This window comes from Typopeltis vanoorti, chromosome 6 (genome assembly GCF_054136105.1).
Source record: "Typopeltis vanoorti isolate ZY-2024b chromosome 6, IOZ_Tvanoo_1.0, whole genome shotgun sequence".
NCBI lineage: Eukaryota > Metazoa > Arthropoda > Arachnida > Uropygi > Thelyphonidae > Typopeltis > Typopeltis vanoorti.
Window position 1 is genome coordinate 86,525,333 of NC_143554.1, and position 23,087 is coordinate 86,548,419.

General features: G+C 38.6%; 1 protein-coding gene across 1 annotated transcript in view; it reads left to right on the forward strand.

The window, feature by feature from the left end:
* The first annotated feature begins 330 nt into the window (after positions 1-330).
* LOC150105667 (hypoxanthine-guanine phosphoribosyltransferase-like) overlaps positions 331-23,087 on the forward strand; it is a 79,781-nt gene continuing 57,024 nt past the window's right edge. The window contains exons 1-2 of the mRNA XM_090394987.1: positions 331-513; positions 13,573-13,679. Of these exons, the coding sequence (XP_090251113.1) occupies positions 463-513; positions 13,573-13,679 (158 nt within the window). The 5' untranslated portion in view covers positions 331-462. The remainder of the gene's footprint in view (positions 514-13,572; positions 13,680-23,087) is intronic.

Below are 23,087 nucleotides of genomic sequence, written 5' to 3' on the forward strand. Positions count from 1 at the left end.
AAAACACCCTGCGCCCTCCGCATGAGATCGGCTAACTCACCCTCGATTGAAATCGTCTAGATAAAGATTCCTCCCTTGCGACGAGAATCGAACTTAGGCCTATTCCAATCGAAGAGCGCAATGTACTGTCGTTCTTCCAATTGCGCTACGGAGGCGCTTTCAACTGTTAAGTTGCCTTTGATAATGGCGCAACAGTTTATTCGTTTATAGAAGGGCAAATTAACGTACTCATATTATTTATTACATAAGCGAACCATTGTAACATACTTTAATTGCTTACAATCATTTTTATTCATTTTCTAAAGCGAAATTATTCTGGATAATGCGTGTACTAAGAAATATAGCTAATTAAACACGAATAGCAAGGCAGCATTACATTCGATAAGCACGTGATAGGCGGCGTAATCTGAATTTCATGTCCACCGTACGTGATGCTAGTCTACTTCCTTATTTTCTCTTCGTATGAAACCAGTGACGATGAATGAAATATCTAATATTCCGCAGTACATTGTGGTAAGTCAATATTGCAGTATTGGCTAATTCAGTGTTAATGCAACTTGTACATAATTTAAAGAATGAATTAAATGTTGGTAGGGTTCTAGACAGTTAATTTTGGATTGGAGGAGGAGTTGTTATTATTTATTATAAGGTTATTATAAGGTAATCAGTTATTGTGTCACTTAAGAAATTATTATACAGACCTTTACCCATAAATAATTTCTTTTCAAATATTTTAACAGTTTTTATATATCTGCAACACAGCTGAAGTTTTTAATAAGTTTAATTATAAGGTTTAATTAATTTCTTTATGAACGATGGATGAAAGCTTATGTAAGAGACATGAGTGACGAAACTATGTATGATATATTCAGGGAGGGATAGCAGTTAAACGATCGGCATTATTAGATGAAAATCACAGTTCCGTAGCATGCCTTGGTGAGAAGAGAAAAGCTTCAATGCTGATCACTTGAGTGAAAAATATATACAGTATTGTATTTTTTTTTTTTTTTTTTTTTTTTACACAAGGTGATCTGCTGATAAATGCTGCTTGATGCGGCATTCTAAAACCAAAAAAAAAAAAAAAAAAAAAAGCGTTGGACACCTCGTTGTTCTCTGGCATGGAACATGAGCTACGGCATGTTAGGAATGCCATAACAGCCAGTGCAGTATCGCTACCTGTCGGAGAAATTAAACACTCATTAAAGATTGTGTGTGCATGTTTTAAAATGTTTGTTTATAACATTAAGCTTGTGTGAAATAAAAATATTGGCTAAGACATTTCGATTTACCATCTTGCATATATTGTATATCAAAGAAGTTCAGTAGCACATACATACATAGAGTACTTTGGGCGATGTTATTTCGATTTGTGTAAGAAATAACTAGGCAATGCGTGTTTTATCTATAAACTGCGTGTGTTGTTATGGCCTGTTTAGTGGAATGAAATACTGAAGTTTCTGGGAAGGAAAAATCTTCACCTTCGTATGGAAATTACCTTACTATGGGTGAACTGAGGGTGAAATGATACGAAGACTGTTCAAGAAGTAGGATATAATATAGCATGTTGTAAGCATATTCGAAATCATACTTTTGTTGAACATGACAACAGTTTTGCAATAACAGAACAATGTGCTGAGTCTGTATGGGATAATTAAAACAATTGTCTACAGGAGTAGGACACACGGACAAACAACCAGGCCAGAATATTATACTTGAAAGAAATTATATTATTATTTTTATCCATATTTTACCCAAGAATAAATGAAGAAAAAGTTCATGGTACGCACACAGATGCGAGACCCTTCGACACTTCTGGCATGTCAGAAGAAGGAGAATCCATTCCGATAATCGGGTAATCAATCCATCTTATGGGATGAGTTGTTTATTATACACGTGGAACAATTAACCTTTCTTTTATGAACATTTAAGTTTTTTTAAAGTGGTAACTATTTTGCTTGTATAACAGTTGGAAAATTGTACGTTTATGCACATGATTTCACGTGTTGGTAACGAATTCGTACATCGCCTTATTACTTTCTCCTCTTCAACATGCATTGCCTCTTCTTGGCACATTGCCAGCTGAAGGTCTCGAATCTGTGGTCGGACAACTTCATGGCTCACTATTCGAATAACAAGGGCAGTTGACTTTACAAGAAGTTGCCCTGGATATTGGGTAACTGTTTTGACGTTAATTCAAGGGTCATCAATAGTAAGCCACATCCGTAGCAATACTTAGGCTGACTAGACCGCGAAGTGCCACATTGCTCACATACATGTAGAAAAACTTTTTTAACACATTTTTAGTACACTGCTTGGAAAGAAATCAACAGATACCATAGGAACAAACAGCCACTGCGCCCACCTTAATAAGATGCAGGACATCCTTTTGCTGCAATGATTGTAGCAATCCTATGGGGCATACTTTCCACAAGCGTACGATAACGATCAATGGGATATTTGGACAATTTCTTTCTATAAGCATGTAATGATGTCCTGAACTGTTGAGAGGTAGACGTTCCTTGACCCCACCCGACGTAGGAAGGTAGAAGGTGTAGCGTGATTCATCTTTCCAGTTCATTCCACAGATGTTCAATAGGGTTGAGATTAGGGTTTTATGGAAGCCAGTCAAGTATGGTGACGTGCATGTCCACAAAACCCGCAGTTACAGCAGTAGACTTATGACACGGTACATTGTCTTGCTGAAAGAGACAATGGTTAATCCCGAAGAAACGCCACAAGTAGGAAGCATTGCATTGTCCAGAATGTTCGTCGCACCCACTGTCGGTGCCAGGTTATTCTGCGCCCTAGGCAAAGTTTACAAGTGCGCCCCTTATTTCACAAGTTGGATATTTTTTAAAATGAAATTTTAAATATAAAAAAAATAAAAATTATTTTGGCATGCTTTATTAATAATATACAAAATAATATACAATATGTATAATATATGAAAGTCAAATTTTAATTTTTCTTGCCTTCAACATTGCAAAATGTTGAAAGTTTTGCGCCCCTTCATGGCTTGCGCCCTAGGCGGTTGCCAAGTTTGCCTAAATGGTAACGCCGTCCCTGATCGCACCACAAACAGAGATCCGAGGCCAAACCAGGAAAAATAGGACCATACCATCACACTGCCACCTCCTAATTTCAAAATTGGAGTTACGCACTCTGATAGGAGATGTTCACCGGGCATCTGCCACACTCACACCTGCTCAGTAGAGGGTCTAGCGTCATTCGTCTGTCCATAACAGCTTTTTAAAGATTCACCGTTCCGCTGCACACGCTCTTTGCAATGACAACAATGCATGTTGGTTCGTGTAATGTAGGGCTTGCATATTGCGGTTCCACCATGGAAACCCATGTTGTGAGCCTCGGTTCTAAATGTTTTTGTGCAGATTCGTGTTCCAGTCGATGCCCAGAACTCCGCATTCAACGTATCGGCTGTGGTTTTACATAGTATCTTTCGTAGCACGCTACGGTCACGTTTATGAGTGTGGTGGTCATCTGCAGGTGAGTCCCTGCGCTTCCATCTCAGTATTGTATTACTGATTATTGACCTGGGATGGCCAAATTTGTGCACACTTTGCCAAACAGACACGCCTGCACAATGACATTGTTTAACAATTTCTCTTTCAAACTCTGCAACCATTTCACCCATGAAGACAGAAGGGCAGCCAGTACACATCCTTGAATGTGTACTTTGATATTCCAAAAATATCAAAGCCTTTTAAAAGAGAGAGAGAGAGAGTAACAAAAAATAACATTCATGTTATTGTTTATAAGAGTGAGTTCTACAGTCGATTTTAGATTGGGAATTAAAAAAAAACTGGAGTACCTTGGAGAGAAGAAAAACGATTCTACTAGCCATGCCAAAGATAATTAACTCAGGAACGGTAGAATAAAGGATTAGAAAAATTCCCTCTTTCTTCTTCAGTCTTTCTTCAGGCAGCCTAATATTATTAACACAAATGAAAATTATATTAAACGAAAAATTTTAAAATAGAACGTTATGTTAAAAAAAAACAGATATTGGGTGCCTTTCATAATTTGGAAAGCAAGCAGTTATATTTCAGCAATAATAATAAATAAATAAACCAATGTTTCAGTGACTATGCACGCACCATGCTTTGAATGGCCTCATAGAAAGGTTATCTGACCTTATTTTATTTTATTTTAATGTCTGTAGATATAGCTTCTTGGAAATGCATTGGCATTGCACATAAGTTGTAATGATAAATAAAGAGGATCAGTGAAAATTGATACTGAGCTATTACTAAATATTAAATGTTTTGAGGAACAGTGAAATTATAGAGACAGTCTTGAATAAATACTACTTTGTTGTTAAAGATATCAGGAAGAAGTTCAGGCCAGACAGACAGTGAGAATTTGTGTACTCGGGAGAGTGAGGAAGGGGTTAATAATCTGTTTGGCTGCATTTTTGAAAAAAATATGAAATTTTTAAAAAGTTACGAGGGGGGGGGTCTCCATAAACAAGAGATTAGTAATTCATACTATGAGTGAGGATTTAGAACAGGTAAACTCAAGAAAAGTTCAGATGTTCAGACAACTGTAGCTATTATACGTTTATCCATATCCATGAGAGGTTTCAAAAAATGTAAATTTTTCTTGACTGAGATTATATCAAAAGTAGTAAGATAAGATGGATTGCATTCTTTTAGTGGAAAATAGGAGACTGAGTTTGAACTAGTTGAATTATACTAGATTTTTTTTTTTTTCTATCAGAAAGAAATATTTACAAAATTTGTTGTTAGATATTATTGAGACATTGCTTATTTACACGCGGTATAGTTTCTGGAAAAAAAAAAATTTAGAATGACGTCGATAGAGTTGTAGTATAGAAGAGTATTAGCGAGTATCTTAGGATACTGCTAGAGAACACAGAAAATAAAAAATAAAAAAAAAAGTCTTGCACACAATCAACAACCTACTTAGTTGAAGGAGAAAGACCCAGCGATGTTGATTTTTCGTCCCATGTAAATTTGAAGAAATCATTGACAACTTTAGATGGATCTCCAGAATTTTATAGATCCCCATTAGCCATCTCTCATTTCTCCCACTGACAGTATTTCTCGGCATTGTGCCGACCACTGAATTAGAAACCTTCATCCAGATGTACGTAAACGTCACTTACTCACCGTATATGCAAAATACTTGGTCAAGTGCGTCAGCACGTGTTCTAGACAATTATTTAAGAATACTGCTGGTCAGTAATTGTCAATAGTGTTGATCACAATGGGAAAAACAAAGGATGCTTTCACAGTTCGATAAAGGGCTAATTGTGGGTGCCTATCTGGCAGAGCCACGATTTTGAAAACAGCAGAGCTGACTGGTTTCTCAAAAGATAAGATACCCCAGGTGTTTAATCAGAAGTAAAATAACCCACATTGCTTCTCTAAGAGGTGTAACTTTGTGGCCATAACACAGCCTGCAGGGAACGAGATCGTTGTCGTCTGAGAGGACTTATACGGACAAACAGAACTTCCTGTATGCAGCAATTGACCGAAGCATTGAATGAAGACTATTCCCGATCCATATCTCGCCGATCTGTAGGCAGGGAATTGAAGAGGATCAGTATTAGAAACAGTGCCTATACGGAAACCACTGATTTCGGCGAAGAACCGAAAGTTCAGCTAGAGTGATGGCAGGAACATTGTGACTAGACATTGGAAAAAAGTCATGTGGTCCGACGAGTCACAATATACTTTGTTCTGTACCGACGGTAGGTGGAGAGTTTGGAAGATCCATGAAGCAACGAACCCAGTTTGCCTTGTAAATACAACTCAAGGTGGTGTAGGGCATATTCTCCTAGTACGGAACAGGTTCCTTGATATTACTGGAAGGTCAGGTATCCTCCAAGGAATGAATATCTGAACATTGTTGCCTATCAAGTTCATCCCGGAATGTTGACTTTTTATACAGCAGGTGGCGGTTATTTCATGGACGATAATGGTACTGTCCATCGCGCAAGAATTGTCCAGCAGTGGTTCAGTGAGCATGACAACGACTTTCACTATCTTCCGTGGCAACTACAAAACCCAGATCTAAACCCCACTGAGAATGTATGGGACATGTCAGAAAAACTGATCAGCAAGCAAAGTCCTCTTCTGTCAAATCTAAGTCAGTTAAAGAACTTTCTGGTGAACGCTTGGTATGTTGTAGATAGATAGATGCAATCCAACACTTTGTGGAATCTATTTCAAATCACATATGTGCTGTAATTCAAGTTAACAGAGGTCCAACATGGTTTTAAATAAACGTTTCTAATGCAGTAGTTATGTGTAGTTAATATTCAGACGACCATATAACGGTCGGTTACTCAAGTGGCTTTTGTGTCAAACATGATACCATACTACTCTGGATATATAGATACCTGTATTTCAAATCTCTGCATAGCATTAGTTCAATGTCACAAAGTGGGTGATAGAGCCGAGATTTGCTCTGGTGGAATTCATATTAGCAATTGCTGTTTTGGTAGGAAGATTCTGTTCGTGAAAAAGTTGATGGTTGATGTATTTTTCCATTATCTTGGAAAGGACAGAGCTAAAGACAGTAGGTTGGCAGTGAGATTATTTAACTTAGATGCTTTATGGTTAGGACTAAAGGATTGTTAATAATCAAGCTGTTGAGAACTTTCCTGATTCTTTGATGAGAAAATAGTTCAGGAGACATGTCAGGTGAAGTTTTTGTTGTAATGGATTTTTCTGAATTCTTGATCGAGAGAAATAGATTAAATATTTAATTTATAGCCGCTGTAGCGCAATGGGAGGAATAGCGGAACAATTGTGCCCTTCGATTGGAAAAGACCTGAGTTCGATTCTCGTCGTGACAAGTGGAATCCTTATATGGGCTTCTCAGTTGAAGGTGAGTTAGCCGATCTCATACGGTAGTAGCAGGTTTTTCTCCCGGAAACTCGGGCTTTTCATCCCGCTTACAGACAAATTAGCATTCAGAACACACGCAATTTACAGACAAAAAATACTGTTGTTGGTGGTGATTGGCGATAGTGTCGTAGTTGGAGGATTAAGTAGTAGTGAAGAGGATGAGATGTATTTAGCGAAGTAGAGTGGTGTGCCCTCCCACGATGAGTCCTTGGACTCCCTGGGGGTATCATGTAATAATAATATTTTCCCACATACAAAAAATATATATAGACACCTGAATGTTTCACAGACAACTTCTGCAAAACCAATCTGTTTCAAAGTCACTAGGGAGCTTAGCTACCATTGGCCAAGCTCACCACTCTTCTGGATAGAATTTCCTCATCTTAAACCAAAATCGCCGCTTTCCAGAGAAGTAAGACATGTTCGGCTCACTCTTTAACTCCTCCTAAAGGTGATTTATAGGATGTTCAGTTTAGCACTCTGTGGCCTATCTCATCTTTTATATTCCTACTTCTTCAAACCATAACAGTATGATTTGTGCAATTTATTCATATGGAATTTCTTCCCTTTTCTCCCCCGTCCCTATTGGGGTAAGTAGAACTCCCTCCTGGGGGTTAAGTATTTATGGCTGTAGATCCATGTCTTCACGGGGCCCGTTTGCCTGCTTGCGGGATGAAAAACCCCAGATAAACTGGGGAAAAACCCTGCTCTCAAGACCAGCTAACTTGGCTATGGCTGAGGAAGATCCTTAAGCTCCTCACGTCGGCGACGGGAATCGAACCCAGGACACTCCTTCCCCAGGCATATGGTTGCGAAGCGCATAGCCACTAGGCTAACCGCGCAGACATTTGTGCAATAACATGCTGATACTCACTTGGATTATTTTCGTAGAGCCACCAAAGCAGAGGCAACACGAAATTTTCCTGAATGCCAGTATAGCGTTCTCATGTTCATTTTCACTGGCATTACAGTCAGTGGTTGCCATACTCTGGTATGCTAAAGCCCCTCCTTGGAAAATGAGACTATGGGGTATGTACAGTTTGATATAAACCTCTTCAGTGGTGAATGCTCTGATTGATAGTCTACTGACTACCGAACTGCCAACATGAATTGCCACTCGATTGAGGATTCTATACGGAGATGATATTGTACGTAAAACACAACAACGGCCAGTAGCGCACTCAGGATTTAATCTTGAGGGGGGAGGGGAGGCGAGTTGAGTAGACGATTTGAGAATACACACTACGCATCGCATACGACCTATGACTAAGCATCTGCAATGATCGCTAATTCATAAGTAATATAGAAATAGAAGACACGACACAAATAAATTAAAAAAAAAAAGAATTTTAATTAGAGAAAGATTTTTGGAAATTTTTCTAGTGTTTTTTTTTTCCTTTTTCTTTGGGGGTGGAGACAGGGCCCCTCCCTCTGGGTGCGCCACTGACAATTCAGCAAGTGGAAGTTGAAATTGGCACGGCAGCTAAACAGGTTAACCTTTTTAAAAAGCTGCCAAAACACTAATACCATCCCGAACTGTGTCAAAATTAAAACTAAGTTTCATTCGACCAAGGCTCAACGTATTTACAAATGAGCTAGTCTAGCACTGCATACGTGAACAAATTAGCGTTACTCGTGTGGTGCTGTCAAAAATAAACATAGCTATCAACGCTCTACGCGACGACCTGTGTTATATTTTAAACCCCAAACTGTGGAAGTCCTTCTCAACATCTCCGAAATTAGACAAGGAATTTCAAAAGCCTGTACTAGAAGAAATTTGAAATTCTCCAGCTTCGTATTGCAACGGTGCGACCACCGTTACATCAGGATCACATCTTTGTAAAATTATTATCCGTAGTCCTAATGGAAGAAGTCGTCAAGGAGGTCACGCTTTGTCGTAAAAACAAATAGAATAGGATAACAAAATGCACAAATCTTCTATAAGATATCATTCTACATACAAAATCATATATCACGATCGTACTAATACACAAAAGAATAAAGTTCGAAACTTACTGAAAAATGCACTAACAAACTCGTCTTTTCATGTAAAGCCACACCGGAATATGTGGAATGCCAAATTCTTGATAGTATAAACAGACCTACATTGCTTCTCACAGGTAATTCTTCCTCCTTTGTAAAAAAAAATTCCACTCACTTAAAATGTATACTAAAAAACCATATTCTAAAGAGTTCAGACATAATGATTAACTTGACTATTACTTCGAAATAATGCACCATTAACTGAGACCTTTGATTTGATAAAGTCCCATTTTTACCCATTACCAGATATATTATTTAAATTTACATATACATATGTACATTTTATTTAAATAATACATGACTGTAGGCAGAACTTCTATTATTGTTATTAATGAAATCAGCACTCTAATCAAAAGGATTTTATTAGAGCAGTGACTAATTAAAGTACATAACCTTTCATGTGGTTCCCACAATTTTTTTTTTTTTAAATGTAAACCCATAATACATTCATATTGTGGGTGGGCGAATAATTTTTTTCTATTTTATTATTTTTACTATTATTTATTTGTTTATTTTTGTAGTTTTAAAAATATTTTTTTCACATAATCTGAAACCAAATATGGAACTTTTTCTGCCACTTCAAGCCTCCACTAAGCAGGATGGTGGTCTCATGCTGGCTGATGAAATTTGCTGCCTACCTAAAGACAATCACAAACATGCCTACAGCAGGATTCATACCCACAGCCTGTTGATTGGCAAGCAGATATGCTAACTACTTGACTAACCTAGCTACCTAATGATTGTTAATAATTATAATTTTCATAAAATAATGAATTGTGAAAAGATGTTTTGCATATAATGCAGATGTTTTGTTGTATAAGAACAAGCCAGGAGAGTGACTTAGTTAGTAAGGAAAACAGAAGTAGAGTATGAGCAGAAATTGGCAAATCAGGCTAAGTAAAACACTACAGAGTTTTTTAGATATGTGGCAAGAAGGAAGAGATGAAGAGAAAAATCAGGAGAGTGGTACTGAAGAGACAGCAGTGCTTGGCAGTGGAAACAGTAGTGGTGTGAGAGAGGAAGAGAGAACAGGAATACAAGAGGAACAGGGAAATGGGGGGGGGGGAGGAGCTTGGATGTACAGGGAGACGTGGCATAGAGAGAGAGAGTGAATATTGAAAGTGGCAGTGAATGTGTGTATATGAAGATGGAGTATATTGCAATGTGAGTGGAGAAGTGGAGACTGAGGAGGTATATGTGGTAAGCAGTGATAAAGGTGATTTGGCAGGTGTAGTGGGGAAATCGCAACCAACATATGGCTTGGATAGGACTGGCTATAGACCTAAAAATGAACTATTGTGTTTGTTTACAAATACCAGAAGTATCAGAAATAAAGGGGATGAAATGGTTTCAGTGATTGAGTTTATTCGTCCTAAAATCATTGGAATAAGTGAAACTTCCAGGGATGGCCTCTTGTCATCACTCCTTCCCGCTGTTCAACCAAGTGAAAGAACTCCACAGTGTCAACCCTGTAACCACCTCTCAACAGTTTAAAAGTCTCGATCATATCACCTCTCCTTCTATCCACCAAACTCTGCAGCCTACATTCCCTCAGCTGATCCTCATAACTATCATTGTACAGTCCTGAAACCATCTTTGTTATCTGCCTTTTGTACCCTTTCCACAGTTAATTTATCCCCTTCAAATCCTGGAGACCAAATCTGAGAACAGTAGTCCAAGTGTGGTCTGATCAAGGTCTTATACAACGGAATGATAGCTGTTTTATCTCTTCAGGTCAGCGTCCTTCTCATTATTGCAACAATCCTCTGCGTTACCTTCACCACCTTTGCAATATGTCCCCCAAACCCCAAGCCTCCACCAACCATCAACCCCAGATCCCTTGTCTCCCCTACTTCCTCCAGTATAACTCCTCCCACAGAGTATGCAGTGTCCCATCGATGTTTCCCAAACCTCAAGACCCTACATTTTGCTGCACCAAACCGAACCCCCATTCATTTGCCCATCTATCTAGCTTATTCAAATCCTCTTGCAGGGCTGCCGCATCTGCACTATTACTAATAATCCTTCCCAGCTTCGGATCATCTGCAAACAACTGAATATCCCCTTGCAATCCACTGACAATGTCATTGATATAAAGGTTAAACAATATAGGTCCCAGAGGGTTTCATATAGGTCCCAGAGGGTTTCAAGTGGGGTCCCACAGAGCCCTGTGGGACCCCACTTGAAACCCTCTGCTTCCCTGAAACTGTCGCACCATATACAACTCTCTGATACCTATCGGACAGCCAATCCTGAATCCAGTTGACCAATCTGACATCCAGAACCATGTGCTGCAACTTAAATACCAGTTTATCATGTGGCACCCTGTCAAATGCCTTCGCCAAGTCCAAGAAAATGGCAGTATATGCCTTTCCCTCATCTAAGTTCAATCTAAGTCTCAGCACTGGCAGGGTTCCTGAAGGTAGCTCTGAGACAGAGATTGCAAACTACAAACCAATTAATATATCGGGAGTGGTTGTTAAAATATTGGAAAAGTTGGTGAAATGTAAAATACATCAGTGTTGATAGGGATCCGATGTTCTATAGTGGGCAGCATGGTTTTTTAAAGGGTAGATCCTGTCTTAGTAACTTATTCACATTTTATAATAAAGTGACAGCAGAAATGGATAAAGGTAATGGCTATATACTGATACTGCTCGACTTTGCAAAGGCTTTTGCCAGAATACCACATGGAAAACTATTACAAAAAAAAAAAAAAAAAACTGGATAGGATGGGTATTGATATGAGGCTAGTAGCCTGCATGGATAGGAGGATGGCTGGCAGACAGACACCAGAGAGTAGTATAGTGGAGCAGAGTCTAGGAGAATGATGGTGACTAGTGGAGTACCTCAGGGTTTGGTACTACTGCCAAATATTCAGTTGTTTGTTGATGATCCAAAACTAGGAAGAGCAATAGTTGATAAAAGGTGATGATGTATATATCCTGCATAAATTGGCATTATGGACAAAGGTTAATGATTGTCAATTTAATGTTATAAAATGTAAGGTTATGCACTTGGGTTGAAAAGGTTGCATATAGTGCATCATATTGATGGTATTGGTTCACAGGAAATTGAACCAATACCATCAATACCAAACTGATGAGGCTAGGGATATGGGGATAGTGGTGGACAGAGTTAAAGTTCAGAGGGCATATTGCAAAAGTTGGTAAAATAGTTCAATGACTTACTTGAATGTTGAAAAATACACTAACAAGTAATGTTAGTGTATTTATTAAAGATAAGGAAGTTATTATCCCTCTTTATAAGGCTATGATTTGGAAACATCTTGACTATTGAGCACAGATTTGGTCACCTGGGTTTCTTGTGGACCAGGAGGTGGGCAAAAAGATTTCGAGATGAGTGACCAAGATAGTGACAGGTCTGTGGAATGCTCCCTACAAGGATAGGTTTGTGGGTTACAAAGTTTAGTTGACAGGTGGAAAAGAGGGGGGGGGGACATGATAGAAACTTTTAAGATATTAAAGGGGTTTTATAAAATTGATTCAAGTGAAAATTTTCAATATATGACAAACAGTCAGAGAACTAGCGGCCATCCATGGAAGTTGTGTAAGGATGTGGTTAGTAGGGGTGTCCAGATATTTTGCGTGTAGAGTGCTGGGTGAGTGGAATGGGTTGGCAGAATTAGTTGTGAGTTCCCTGATGGTGATGGATTCAAGGAGAAGTATGATAAAATTTGTATGTATGATGGTTAATTTGGATCTCCTGCAATGAGTCTCTGGACTCCATGGAGATGCCATAAATAATAATAATAATATCTATAAGTTGCATGCATTCTTTTGCAGGGGGAAAAATTTCTGAAATTGAGGAATGAGTTTTTTCAGGCTGAAAAATCCAAGTTTTTCTGGGAAAAACGATCATTTCCATATTCCACTCACCTTCAGCTGAAAAAAAAAAACATTAGAAAAGTGCTTTGCAACCTTGATAGGTTAGTAGTTGGAAGGGGATCAATCGTTCGATACTGTTGGCAAACTCTCCCTCGATGAGTCTTTGGACAACTCCCTGGAGGTGTTACATAATAATAATAAACCTATCCAAATTACAAAGAACCCAAGTCTTTCCAGCTAATAATTCAGTTGAAATCCATCTACTTGGACCACTCCAACTTCCCTTTCAGTTTACTTCATAAAGGTTCTTTGCATCCTAGATGGGATGCAAAGAATCTGTCTTTCTGACCAAAGGTTCAAAGAACCTTTACTCCTTAAAGGTTCTTTGCATCCAAGATGGGATTTGTACCCAGGTCTTTCTGATAAAAGGTTCAAATGCAGTTCATCTACTTTAAAATAGCATCACTTCCCTTTGAATTCACTTCATACATTTGCAGATTGCATACCTCGTCTCACACAATTTAGCTGGCAAGCCATGTTATCTCTGTTCCTGTAATTCCTTTCAAAATTTTTTTCTTGCCTTCAAAGACATTTCTGCACACAACCTTCACTGACTCTGATACTCCAATCATAATGACTACATCTACATATTTTTTTTAAAAAAATGTAGCATAGCTTTAAGAAGGTAGTAAATCTGGCCTTTCTTTTCCCACCAAAAAAAAAAAAAAAGTTTTCCTTTAAGGTAACTCCTAGTAATAAACAACATCTTATTTCTCTTATTTTAGCTTCCAGATGAATATCAAGGATTTAACACTGACTTCTTTTCTGTTCCAAAACATTATGAAGGTGCCTTGGAATGCATTCTTATTCCTGGTGGCATGGTCCAAGACAGGTAAGAGAATTTGTTCCTGGAAAACTGCCTTTTGTAAGTGTAAAATTTCAGCATTAAATAGCATTCCGTCTAAAATTTTTTAACATCATTGTTACCACTATCTTACACAAAGAAAAGAATGTCATGGTCTGGAGTAGTACTATGACACTCTTTCCATATAGCTTCTTATATTGTGGCACCGATCCAGTTTATCTCCTAAGTTTGTTGTAATCACCAACTTTGTAATTCCACATAAACTTGTATGAGAATTCCATATGTTTAGCAACCTTCTCGACAAAGACTACACTGTCACTTTCCCTGGTTGGAGGCAGAGTGATTAACATGGTAGGTATTATTCAAATGCAAGCCATTCAAATGCCATTATACACTGCTAAGGGTTTCACCTTAGTAGCTGTCTAAATTTCATTTCCATCTTGCCATGTGTCCTTTCCTTGTCTATTTAATGTTCCCATTGTTGAAGTCTCCTGTAATACCTTTGGTTGTGAAAGTAATTATGCAGAGAGAGAAAATGGTTTGAATGATGAAAAAAAAATGAGGAAGTAGTTGTAATCAGTAAGATCTTACAGTTACACGGAGTAATACATAGGGCGAAGCGGCAGTTGGAGTGACTGCAAAACTCTTTCCCGAGCGCCTCGGCTAATGCAAATAAGCAAGTGTATGAAAGGAAAAATAAGTGTATGATTGGGAGTGTTTCAGAAATGATGGAAAGAGTGTTGTACGGTTACTCATTAGTAAGAGGTGTGATAGATGAGAGTTTGACTTAATCGTACTTACCGGGTGCGAAAATTAAGGATGTAAGTGAGAGTATTAGAGTGCAAAAGCAGAGGGTGAAAGAAATGATAGTCATGGCAGGAACAAACGTTTTGAAAGGAGATAAATTTGATATGAGAAAGGACTTGAAGGAATTATTAGAGGTAGCAAAAGAAAAGAGTGACAGAGTTAGGATAGTGAGTCTGTTGCCGCAGTATGACAGAGAAGAGTTTACAAGGAGGGCCATAATCGCAAATTACTTTATGCGCAGGTTATGTAGACGGTGTGGTGTGGAGTTTGTGGACATGTGGAGTGAGTTTGATGGGCGAAAGGATTTGTACAAGATGGATGGCTTGCATTTGAATGGATTTGGTGTGCAAAGACTGGAAAAAGTGTTGCTGAATAAAGTGAAAGTGGATGTGCAAAATCAGGGAAACTAGAACTATTAAGGAGGGGGGGGGGAAGTGGATATGCAGACATCAGTGAGGCAGTTGAGTGTAAGAATGTATGTAATGTGCCCGAGCCAGTACGAAGGACAAGAAATCAGAATGGAATAGTTAGTATAATGCATCAAGACAGGGGTGGGACAAATGGACCTCTGCATTTCATGTATACTAATGCCAGGAGTATTAGGAACAAGAAGGAAGAATTTTTGGCCTTGGTTGGCTCTTCCTGGTCACAGATTATTGGCATTAGTGAAACATGGCTGATAGAAGGTGATATAGTTAGTGGGATAGAATGTGTAGGGTATAGTGTGTTCAGGAGGGATAGAGAGAATAAAATGGGGGGGGGGAGTGTTATTGATGATTGCTGATCAACTGCAGCCAAGGAAAATAGAAGTTGTATTGCAGGATAGTGAAAATAGCTCATTTGAGGCTATTTGGTGTCAGATTGAGACTAGCAGAACAAAATATACAGTTGGGTGCTGCTATAGACCAGGTGATACAATAGATGGCGGAAATAGTATGCATAAACAAATTGATGAAATGAGTGGAAGGAGAGTAATTATTATGGGAGATTTCAACTATGGTAACATTGATTGGAAGGAGGAGAGGACACATGTGAGGAAGGAACTGGATTTTATTCAGTATTAAGGGATAACTATCTGAGGTAGCATGTAATGGAAAATACTAGGTGCTTGACCTAGTAATAGCATCTGAGAATTTGACTGTAATGAATACGACCATGTTGAATATGAATATGACCTGGGAGGTGGCTAAATGTGTGAAATTTTCGATTAAGACAATGTACATATGGAATTATCGTGCTGGCAAGTATGACAAGCTTAGGAGATTGCTTATTTATAAGATTGCTTGGTTCAGTGCTATGGCATGTAAAACTGCAAGGGCTGGATGTTGATAGTACATGGGAAGTGGTCAAGGAGAATTTGCAGGAGATTATGGCTGACTGTATACCTAGAGTCCGAATAGTAAATCAAGTAGGGGTTAAATGGATGAATACCACCATTAAGTTTGAGTTGCAAAAAAAGAAACAACCGTGGAGGGAATTTAAGGAGAAAGGTGACCTGCAGGCACACGAACGGTATAAAGCGCAGGCCAGAAGGGTAACGAGTGTGGTGAGAAAGGCAAAAATGGATTATGAGAGGAAATTAGCCATGCAAGCTAAAGAGAATCCCAAACAATTCTTTCAATATGCTGCAATCAAAAGAAAAACTGTACACGACAGAATGATTTTGAGGAATGCCGATGGTAGGGAGGTCACTGAATCAGTCGATATAGTGGAATTACTGAGTGAGCACTTTGCAAGAGTATATCATCCAGGTGGTGACAATGAAGGAATGAAGGAACCATTAGTTTATACAGGAATTGCATTGAATGAAGTGGAGGTGAATAATCTATTACAGAACCTTAATGTGAATACATCTGTGGGATTCGATAGTATACCAGCACGGATCTTATGTGAAGCGGCTAAAGAATTGCCAGTATCCTTGACCATATTGTTTAATCTGAGTCTTGGGTCTGGTTTAGTCCTGAAGGGGTGGAAAGAGGGGAAAATAGTTCCACTGCATAAAGGAGGACCCAAGATTACTGTTGCAAATTACCGACCGATCAGCATATCAGGAGTCATTGTCAAGGTCTTGGAGAAAGTAGTCAAGAGAAAAATACAGGAATGGATTGATGAAAATGAGATACTGCATGGAGATAGCATGGTTTTGTGAAGGGTAGATCATGCCTCAGTAACTTGCTCAGGTTTTATAACACAGTGATGGTTGAATTGGATAAGGGTAATGGGTTTACAGTGATACTGCTGGACCTGGCTAAGGCCTTTGACACAGGATACCACATGGAATTCTAATCCGTAAACTGCAACATATGAAAATGGATATAGGGTTGGTGAGATAGATAGAAGGGTAGTTAATGGAGAGATATCAGAGAGTAGTTTACTCAGGAGCAGAGTCCAAAAGATGGCCTGTGACTAGTGGTGTGCTGCAGGGTTCTGTTCTTGGACCACTGCTGTTTATTTTGTTCATTAACAATATAGGGAAGGATCTGAGAGGAACGGTTCATTTGTTCCCTGATAATGCAAAGTTGGGTAGGGCAATAGTGAATGCAGAAGATGTCAAAATTTTGCAGGATGATTTGGATAGATTGGAGGTATGAGCTGAGGAGAATGGATGTCAATTTTATGTGGCAAAATGGAAGGTTATGCATTTTGGGGTGAAAAGATTAGCAGCAGTATATCATATTGGTGGAACTGTACTCCAGGAGATTGATGAGGCCAGGGACTTGGGAGTATTGGTGGATAGGGAGTTGAAGTTGAGGGGGTACATCACAAAATTGGCTAACTCAGCTTATCAAATCACTTGGATGCTGAAGAATACTTTGACGAGCAGAGATAAGCAAGTTATTGTTCCTCTGTATTGAGCCTTGATAAGACCCCATCTTATCAAGGCTCAATACAGAATATCTATGGAATGAACCTTATGAGAACAGGTTGAAGATTTGTGGTTGTGTAGAAATTGGTTGATAGGCCGAAAAGGGGAGATCTGATTGAGACATTCAAATTGCTGAAGGGTTTCTATAGGATTAATTCAGAGGATATTTTTGAGAACATGACTGGTGGTGGGAGGACTAGGGGAACATCCATGAAAGCTGGGGAAGAGTGTGGTTAGTAAGAGTGTTAGAGCTAGGTTTTTGCTTTTAGAGTGGTGAATGAGTGGAATAAGCTGCCAGAGTCTGTTGTGGGTGCTATGACAGTGAATGAGTTCAAGGCATTTATCAAATCACTTGGATGCTAGTATGATAGATACTGTGTGAATGTCGAATAGTTGTGATGGACATGATGTTTAGGGCCTCCCTCAATGAGTCTAAGGACTACTTGGAGTCGCCCATAATAATAATAATAATACCTTACTGGATGCAGTGCCAGTGCATCCAGTTGAGGAATAATGTGTGTGTGTGTGTGTGTGTGTGTGTGTGTGTGTGTGTGTGTGTGTGTGTGTGTGTGTGTGTGTGTGTGTGTGTGTGTGTAAGGGGGGGTCCTCCCACAAAAACAATTTGAGCTAGTTTTTGTATGAGGACCACAAAATATCTTACATCTGTTGATCATGAACTGGCTCATGATCAACAGATGTAAGACTGTTTACTTTGGGATAACAACCATATTAAGATCAGTTTCTACATTAATAACTCCTCAATATGGGATAGAAATCTCTACTTAAAGGCAGTGCTTGTCCCAGGTCACTTATGCCAATGAGGCTTCAGGTTAACCTGCAAAATAATGCCTTTGTGGTTAACTAGTGCAGGCTATTTTGTATTAACACATCACAAACCTGCTGCAGTTGTGCTTAGCAGATGCCCTTTTAATTATTTGGTCAGAAATTATAAGCTTGTACTGGATGATACCAATTGTAGCCATATATTTTTAAGGAACACGAGGCATGTTAAAAAAAAAAAAAAAGACCGAACTTTTTAAATAGTGCACCAATCGCATAGAGAGTGCACTGTGGCTACTGAGCACACCTAGCAGCAGGGTTTGACAGCAAACTGCCATTTGCCCCATTCTGCTATGAGCATTAGTCATTGAGTTACATCCGCTAAAGTAAGCACATGCACAAGCCATTCGTCAGATTAGTAACAAAGTGACAATGAAAGAGGTTGAAGAACAATGTGTGTTTGTGTGAAATTTTGCTGCAAACTTGGTAAAAATTTTACAGACATTTAAATTGCTTAACCAAGCTTACGGGGAGTAGTGTATGAGCCAAACACAGTGCTGTGAGTGGTTTAAGCGTCGATGGATGACTTGGTCAAGGATCAAGGTGATGTTGGTTGTGTTTTTTGATTTGAAAGGCATTGTCCATTATGAATTTGTACCACATGGTCAGATGGTAAACAAAGAGTTGTACCAGAAAGTTTTAGTGCATTTCAGGGATGCTGTGTGCAGGAAGATGCCCGAGTTGTGGGAAATCCAGACTTGGATGTTGCACCATGACAATTTGCAGGCATCTGTATGGCAAAACATTAGACATCCATTGTGCCTCATCCACCCTATTCTCCAGACTTAGCCCCAGCAGACTTTTTCCTGTTTCCCGAACTTAAAACCACTTTGAAAGGACATTGTTTCCAAGCCATAGAGGAGTTTCAGGAAAATGCGATAAGAGAACTGCATGCCGTCACAGAAAGTGCGTTCCAGGAAGCATTCCATCAATGGAAGAAATGTTGGGAATGGTGTGTCTCCAGTAGAGGGGAACCACTTTGATGGGGGAACAGTGCTTAAAATGTTGTAAAATAAGCAATGAAGTCTTTATAGCAGAAGTTCAGCCTTTTTTTTTGAACATGCCTTGTATGTGTAGCAGACATATTTTTATAACAGCTGACACATCTACAGAAAATTAAAATTTATTTAACTTAAGTATATTTCATTCCTATTTTACAAGGACGCCAGGAGAGTAGAGAGGATCGTTAACAGAATTCAAAACATCGAGTCTTGTATCATGTCATGTCTCAGTCACATCTGAGTTAACAGGTGACTACATTATCAGAAGGAACAAATGGATTTCAAAGGGAAATAGTGGGTAACTTTTGTAATTCAAATTCAAAGTTATATGTAATACATAATTATTTGTAATTATGAATAGTAATAATTCTCGAAGTTTGAAACTGGCATGCAATCAGAGTAGTTAAGATTCAGATGCTGTTATACCGTTTTGATGTTTCAAGAAACAGACAGTCACTGGCTTGACTCCAAAAAAACTGTGTAGTGTCAATGTTACAGTAAGCATAACAACTTCAAAAGTCAGTTCTCCCCAGTCATGTATACAAGCCTGGCTGTCCTTATCTTTACCCAGCATGAACAAGGTCAGTGACTTTGGCATTGAAATCACCCATAATGGTAATATAGATTGGAAAGAAGAGATGGCATCTTAGGGACTAAGAGAATGAATTTTTTGAGATTTGAGAACAACTATGTTAGGCAGTATGTAATAGAGGGCACAGTAGGATCAAGGCTTGGATATGATCACTTCATCAGAGAAGATTATTGTAGGGGATGTCAAATCTACCTGCATAAATGATGTAAATGATCTAGAAATTTTGTGAGGAAAGGAAAGAATGTGTGTGTGTGTATGTGAGAGAGAGAGAGAGACTATAAAGCTGATGATGAAAAAAATAGTAGACATCTTGGAACTATAGCATGAGGAGTTGGATAGAAAGGATATCGATGTTGGACACTAGTCAAGAACTACTTAACAGCCACACTGTCTGAATGTATTCCCATGGTCAAATAAGGTAGGTGTGAAATGGATGAAGATATTAAGCATGCAGTCTGGAAGCAGAAGAAGATGCATCATGGAGGTATTAATAATTTGGTCTAGCTACTCACTGATGAAGCCTCAATAAAGGATGAAACCGGTATGGGTAGTGACCTCCCTACCATAATGTAATAACAGCATACATTTCCTAGGAAATGTGTTTTTACATTATGGTAAATACCAAAGAATAGTGATCAGAACTTTCCCCACCTTTGCAATGAGTTGCCCGTGTTTGTACTGCGTTCTGGGACTACTTGCATTCAGCTCACGCTAGTATTCGCCGATACTTTTATAGTTTTTTTATACTATATTTGTCATGAAACTCTCTGATTCCAATCTTTGAGTTTCTTATTCAGTTTTAAAACAATGTGGGATCTAATATCCCCTTAATTTAATTAATGTTTATATCGCCGAAATGAAGCCTGTTGGCTCTTTATACTTAAGTGCATAAGACATGTTTTACAGGTGGTACAATAAAACGAATATCAGATTCTTTGCATAGAAGGAAGGAATGGGAATCAGAATTAGTGATAGTGGTAGGCACAAATGACTTGACGAAGAATGTGGAAAGGGATTTGAAGAAGTTGTTGCAGGAAGTGAAGGATAATAGTGTCATTGGGAAAGTAGTTAATTTTTTGCCCAGATATGACAGTAGTGAACTGAGAAGGAGAGCAATGATACCAAATGACAAGATGGCTGAATTGAGTCAGATGGAGAGTGTTTAATTTGTGAATGTATGGAATCAATTCAAAGGGAAGTTAGAATGGTTCAAAGCTGATGAGATGTATTTGAATGGGTTTGGTCTTGGTCATTTGGAGTGATTGTTGTTTAATAAGAGTGCACAGAGTTCCCATGGAATTAGTACCACTAAGAGTCTGAGACAGGTTGAGATGCAGGTTGTGGAATGACAGGAAGATGATAGATACAAAGGTGAGTAAGTGATTATAACAAGAAAAGTGATGCAATGCAAAATGGTGGGGATGATAAGAATATAAATGAAAAATCAGAGTCAGAATCAGGGAAATGGGGATGGTCAGAACGAAGAGAGAGGTGCACTATAGCAGAGAGAGAGAGAGAGAGAGAGAATAAAGAGTGATTGTGTTGATGGGATGGCCTCAAAGAGTGAAGAATTGTTGTATACTAATGTATGGAGTATCAGAAATAAAGGTGCTAAGTTTGTAGCATTGATTGAATCAGTATGCCCAAAGATAATTGGCATTACTGAAACTTGGTTGACTGAGGATGATATACTGTCAGGACTTGAAATGATAGGAAATAGAATTTTCTGAAAGGATAGGAAGATGAAGAGAGGGGGGGGGGAGTATTGTTAATGATAGCAGAGGGATTGTGTCCTTCCAGAGTCGAAGTGGAAAATAGTAGTACGTGTGAAGATTTTGAAGCTGTTTGGCGTGAAGTTGAGATCAGTAGAATAGTATATCTAATAGGATGCTGTTATAGGCCATGGAATGTGAAAAGTATTGATTGTGAAACATTTAGACAAATTAGTTGGGCAAGTAAAAGGAAGGTGATGTTATGGAAGATTTTAATTATAGGAATGTGGATTGGAAAGGAGAGTGAATTTGTTAAGTTTCTGTGGGATAACTATCTAAAAAAGCACGTGATGGAAGCATCACAAGGTTTATTGGTGTTATCCTCAGGATGTGGTTGTGATCACTTTCACCAACAGGTGAAAGTGATCATGAGGTATTTGTTTGGAAGGTAGTCAAAAAGGAAAAAGTTGCTATCAAGGTCTATATATGGAACTTATAGGTGGATGATTATCAGAAGCTCCATGGTCAACTAGCATCAATACAATAGGTTGATGAATTGTGTAGAAAAGATGTTGACAGTGCGTGAGAGATGATAAAGTAGCATTTAATAAAGTAATGCATAACTGCATACCAAGAGTTAAGCGAATAAATAGAGCAGGAGTGAGATGGATGAATGGTAAAATAAAGCAAGCAGTGCTACAAAAGAAGTTATGGAGGAAGTACAAGAGAGTTCATAGTGAACAGATGCATGAAGAATATAAAGAAAAAGAAAAAGTAGAATATGAGAGTAGATTGGCCAGTCAGGTCAAAGCTAATCCAAGGGAATTTTTCTGCTACGTGGCAACCAAGAGAAAAAATAATTATGGCAGATTGATGTGGATAGTTATGGCAGCAGAGTAACCATAGCAAATGATATAGTGGAATTATTTAATGAACACTTCATCAGTATATATCGTAATGGTGTGAATGACTGTGCTATGTGTAGAAGGGAGGCAAGAATTAGGAGAATTAAAGATGAAAGAATCAGAGGCGTGTCAAGTGTTGCTTGGGTTAAAAGGCTGTGGGAATGGAACGTATTACCATGTATTTTTAAAGAATATGCAAAAGAGTTAGCTATGCCCTTGTCCTGGTTATTTAATGAAAGTTCTTGCAGTGGGGAATGTTCCTAAGGAAGATTTGAATAGACTTTTAGCTTGGACAAATGAATGGAGGTTGTAGTTTTAATATTAATAGATGCAAGGCGTTACACTTTAGGATACAGAGATATAAGGTTACATACTGTATTGGTGGAGTTGTACTTCAGGAAGTGGAAGAGATTCGGGATCTTGGAGTGATGGTAGACAGTGGACTGAAGTTCCAGGGGCACATGCATGTTGCAAAGACTGCACATCATACTGCTATGATAAAAAGCACATGGACATGTAGGGATAAGGAAGTGGTGGTGCTCTATATAAGGCATTAGTCAGACCACATATGGACTATTGTGCTCGGATTTGGTCACCTAGTTTTCATTGTGATGTGGAAACACTGGAGTGGAGATGAATAACCAAAGTGATATCTGTGAAAATCTTTGATTGTCTGTGAAAATACTAGTGGTGATGGTCGGCAGTAGATGGA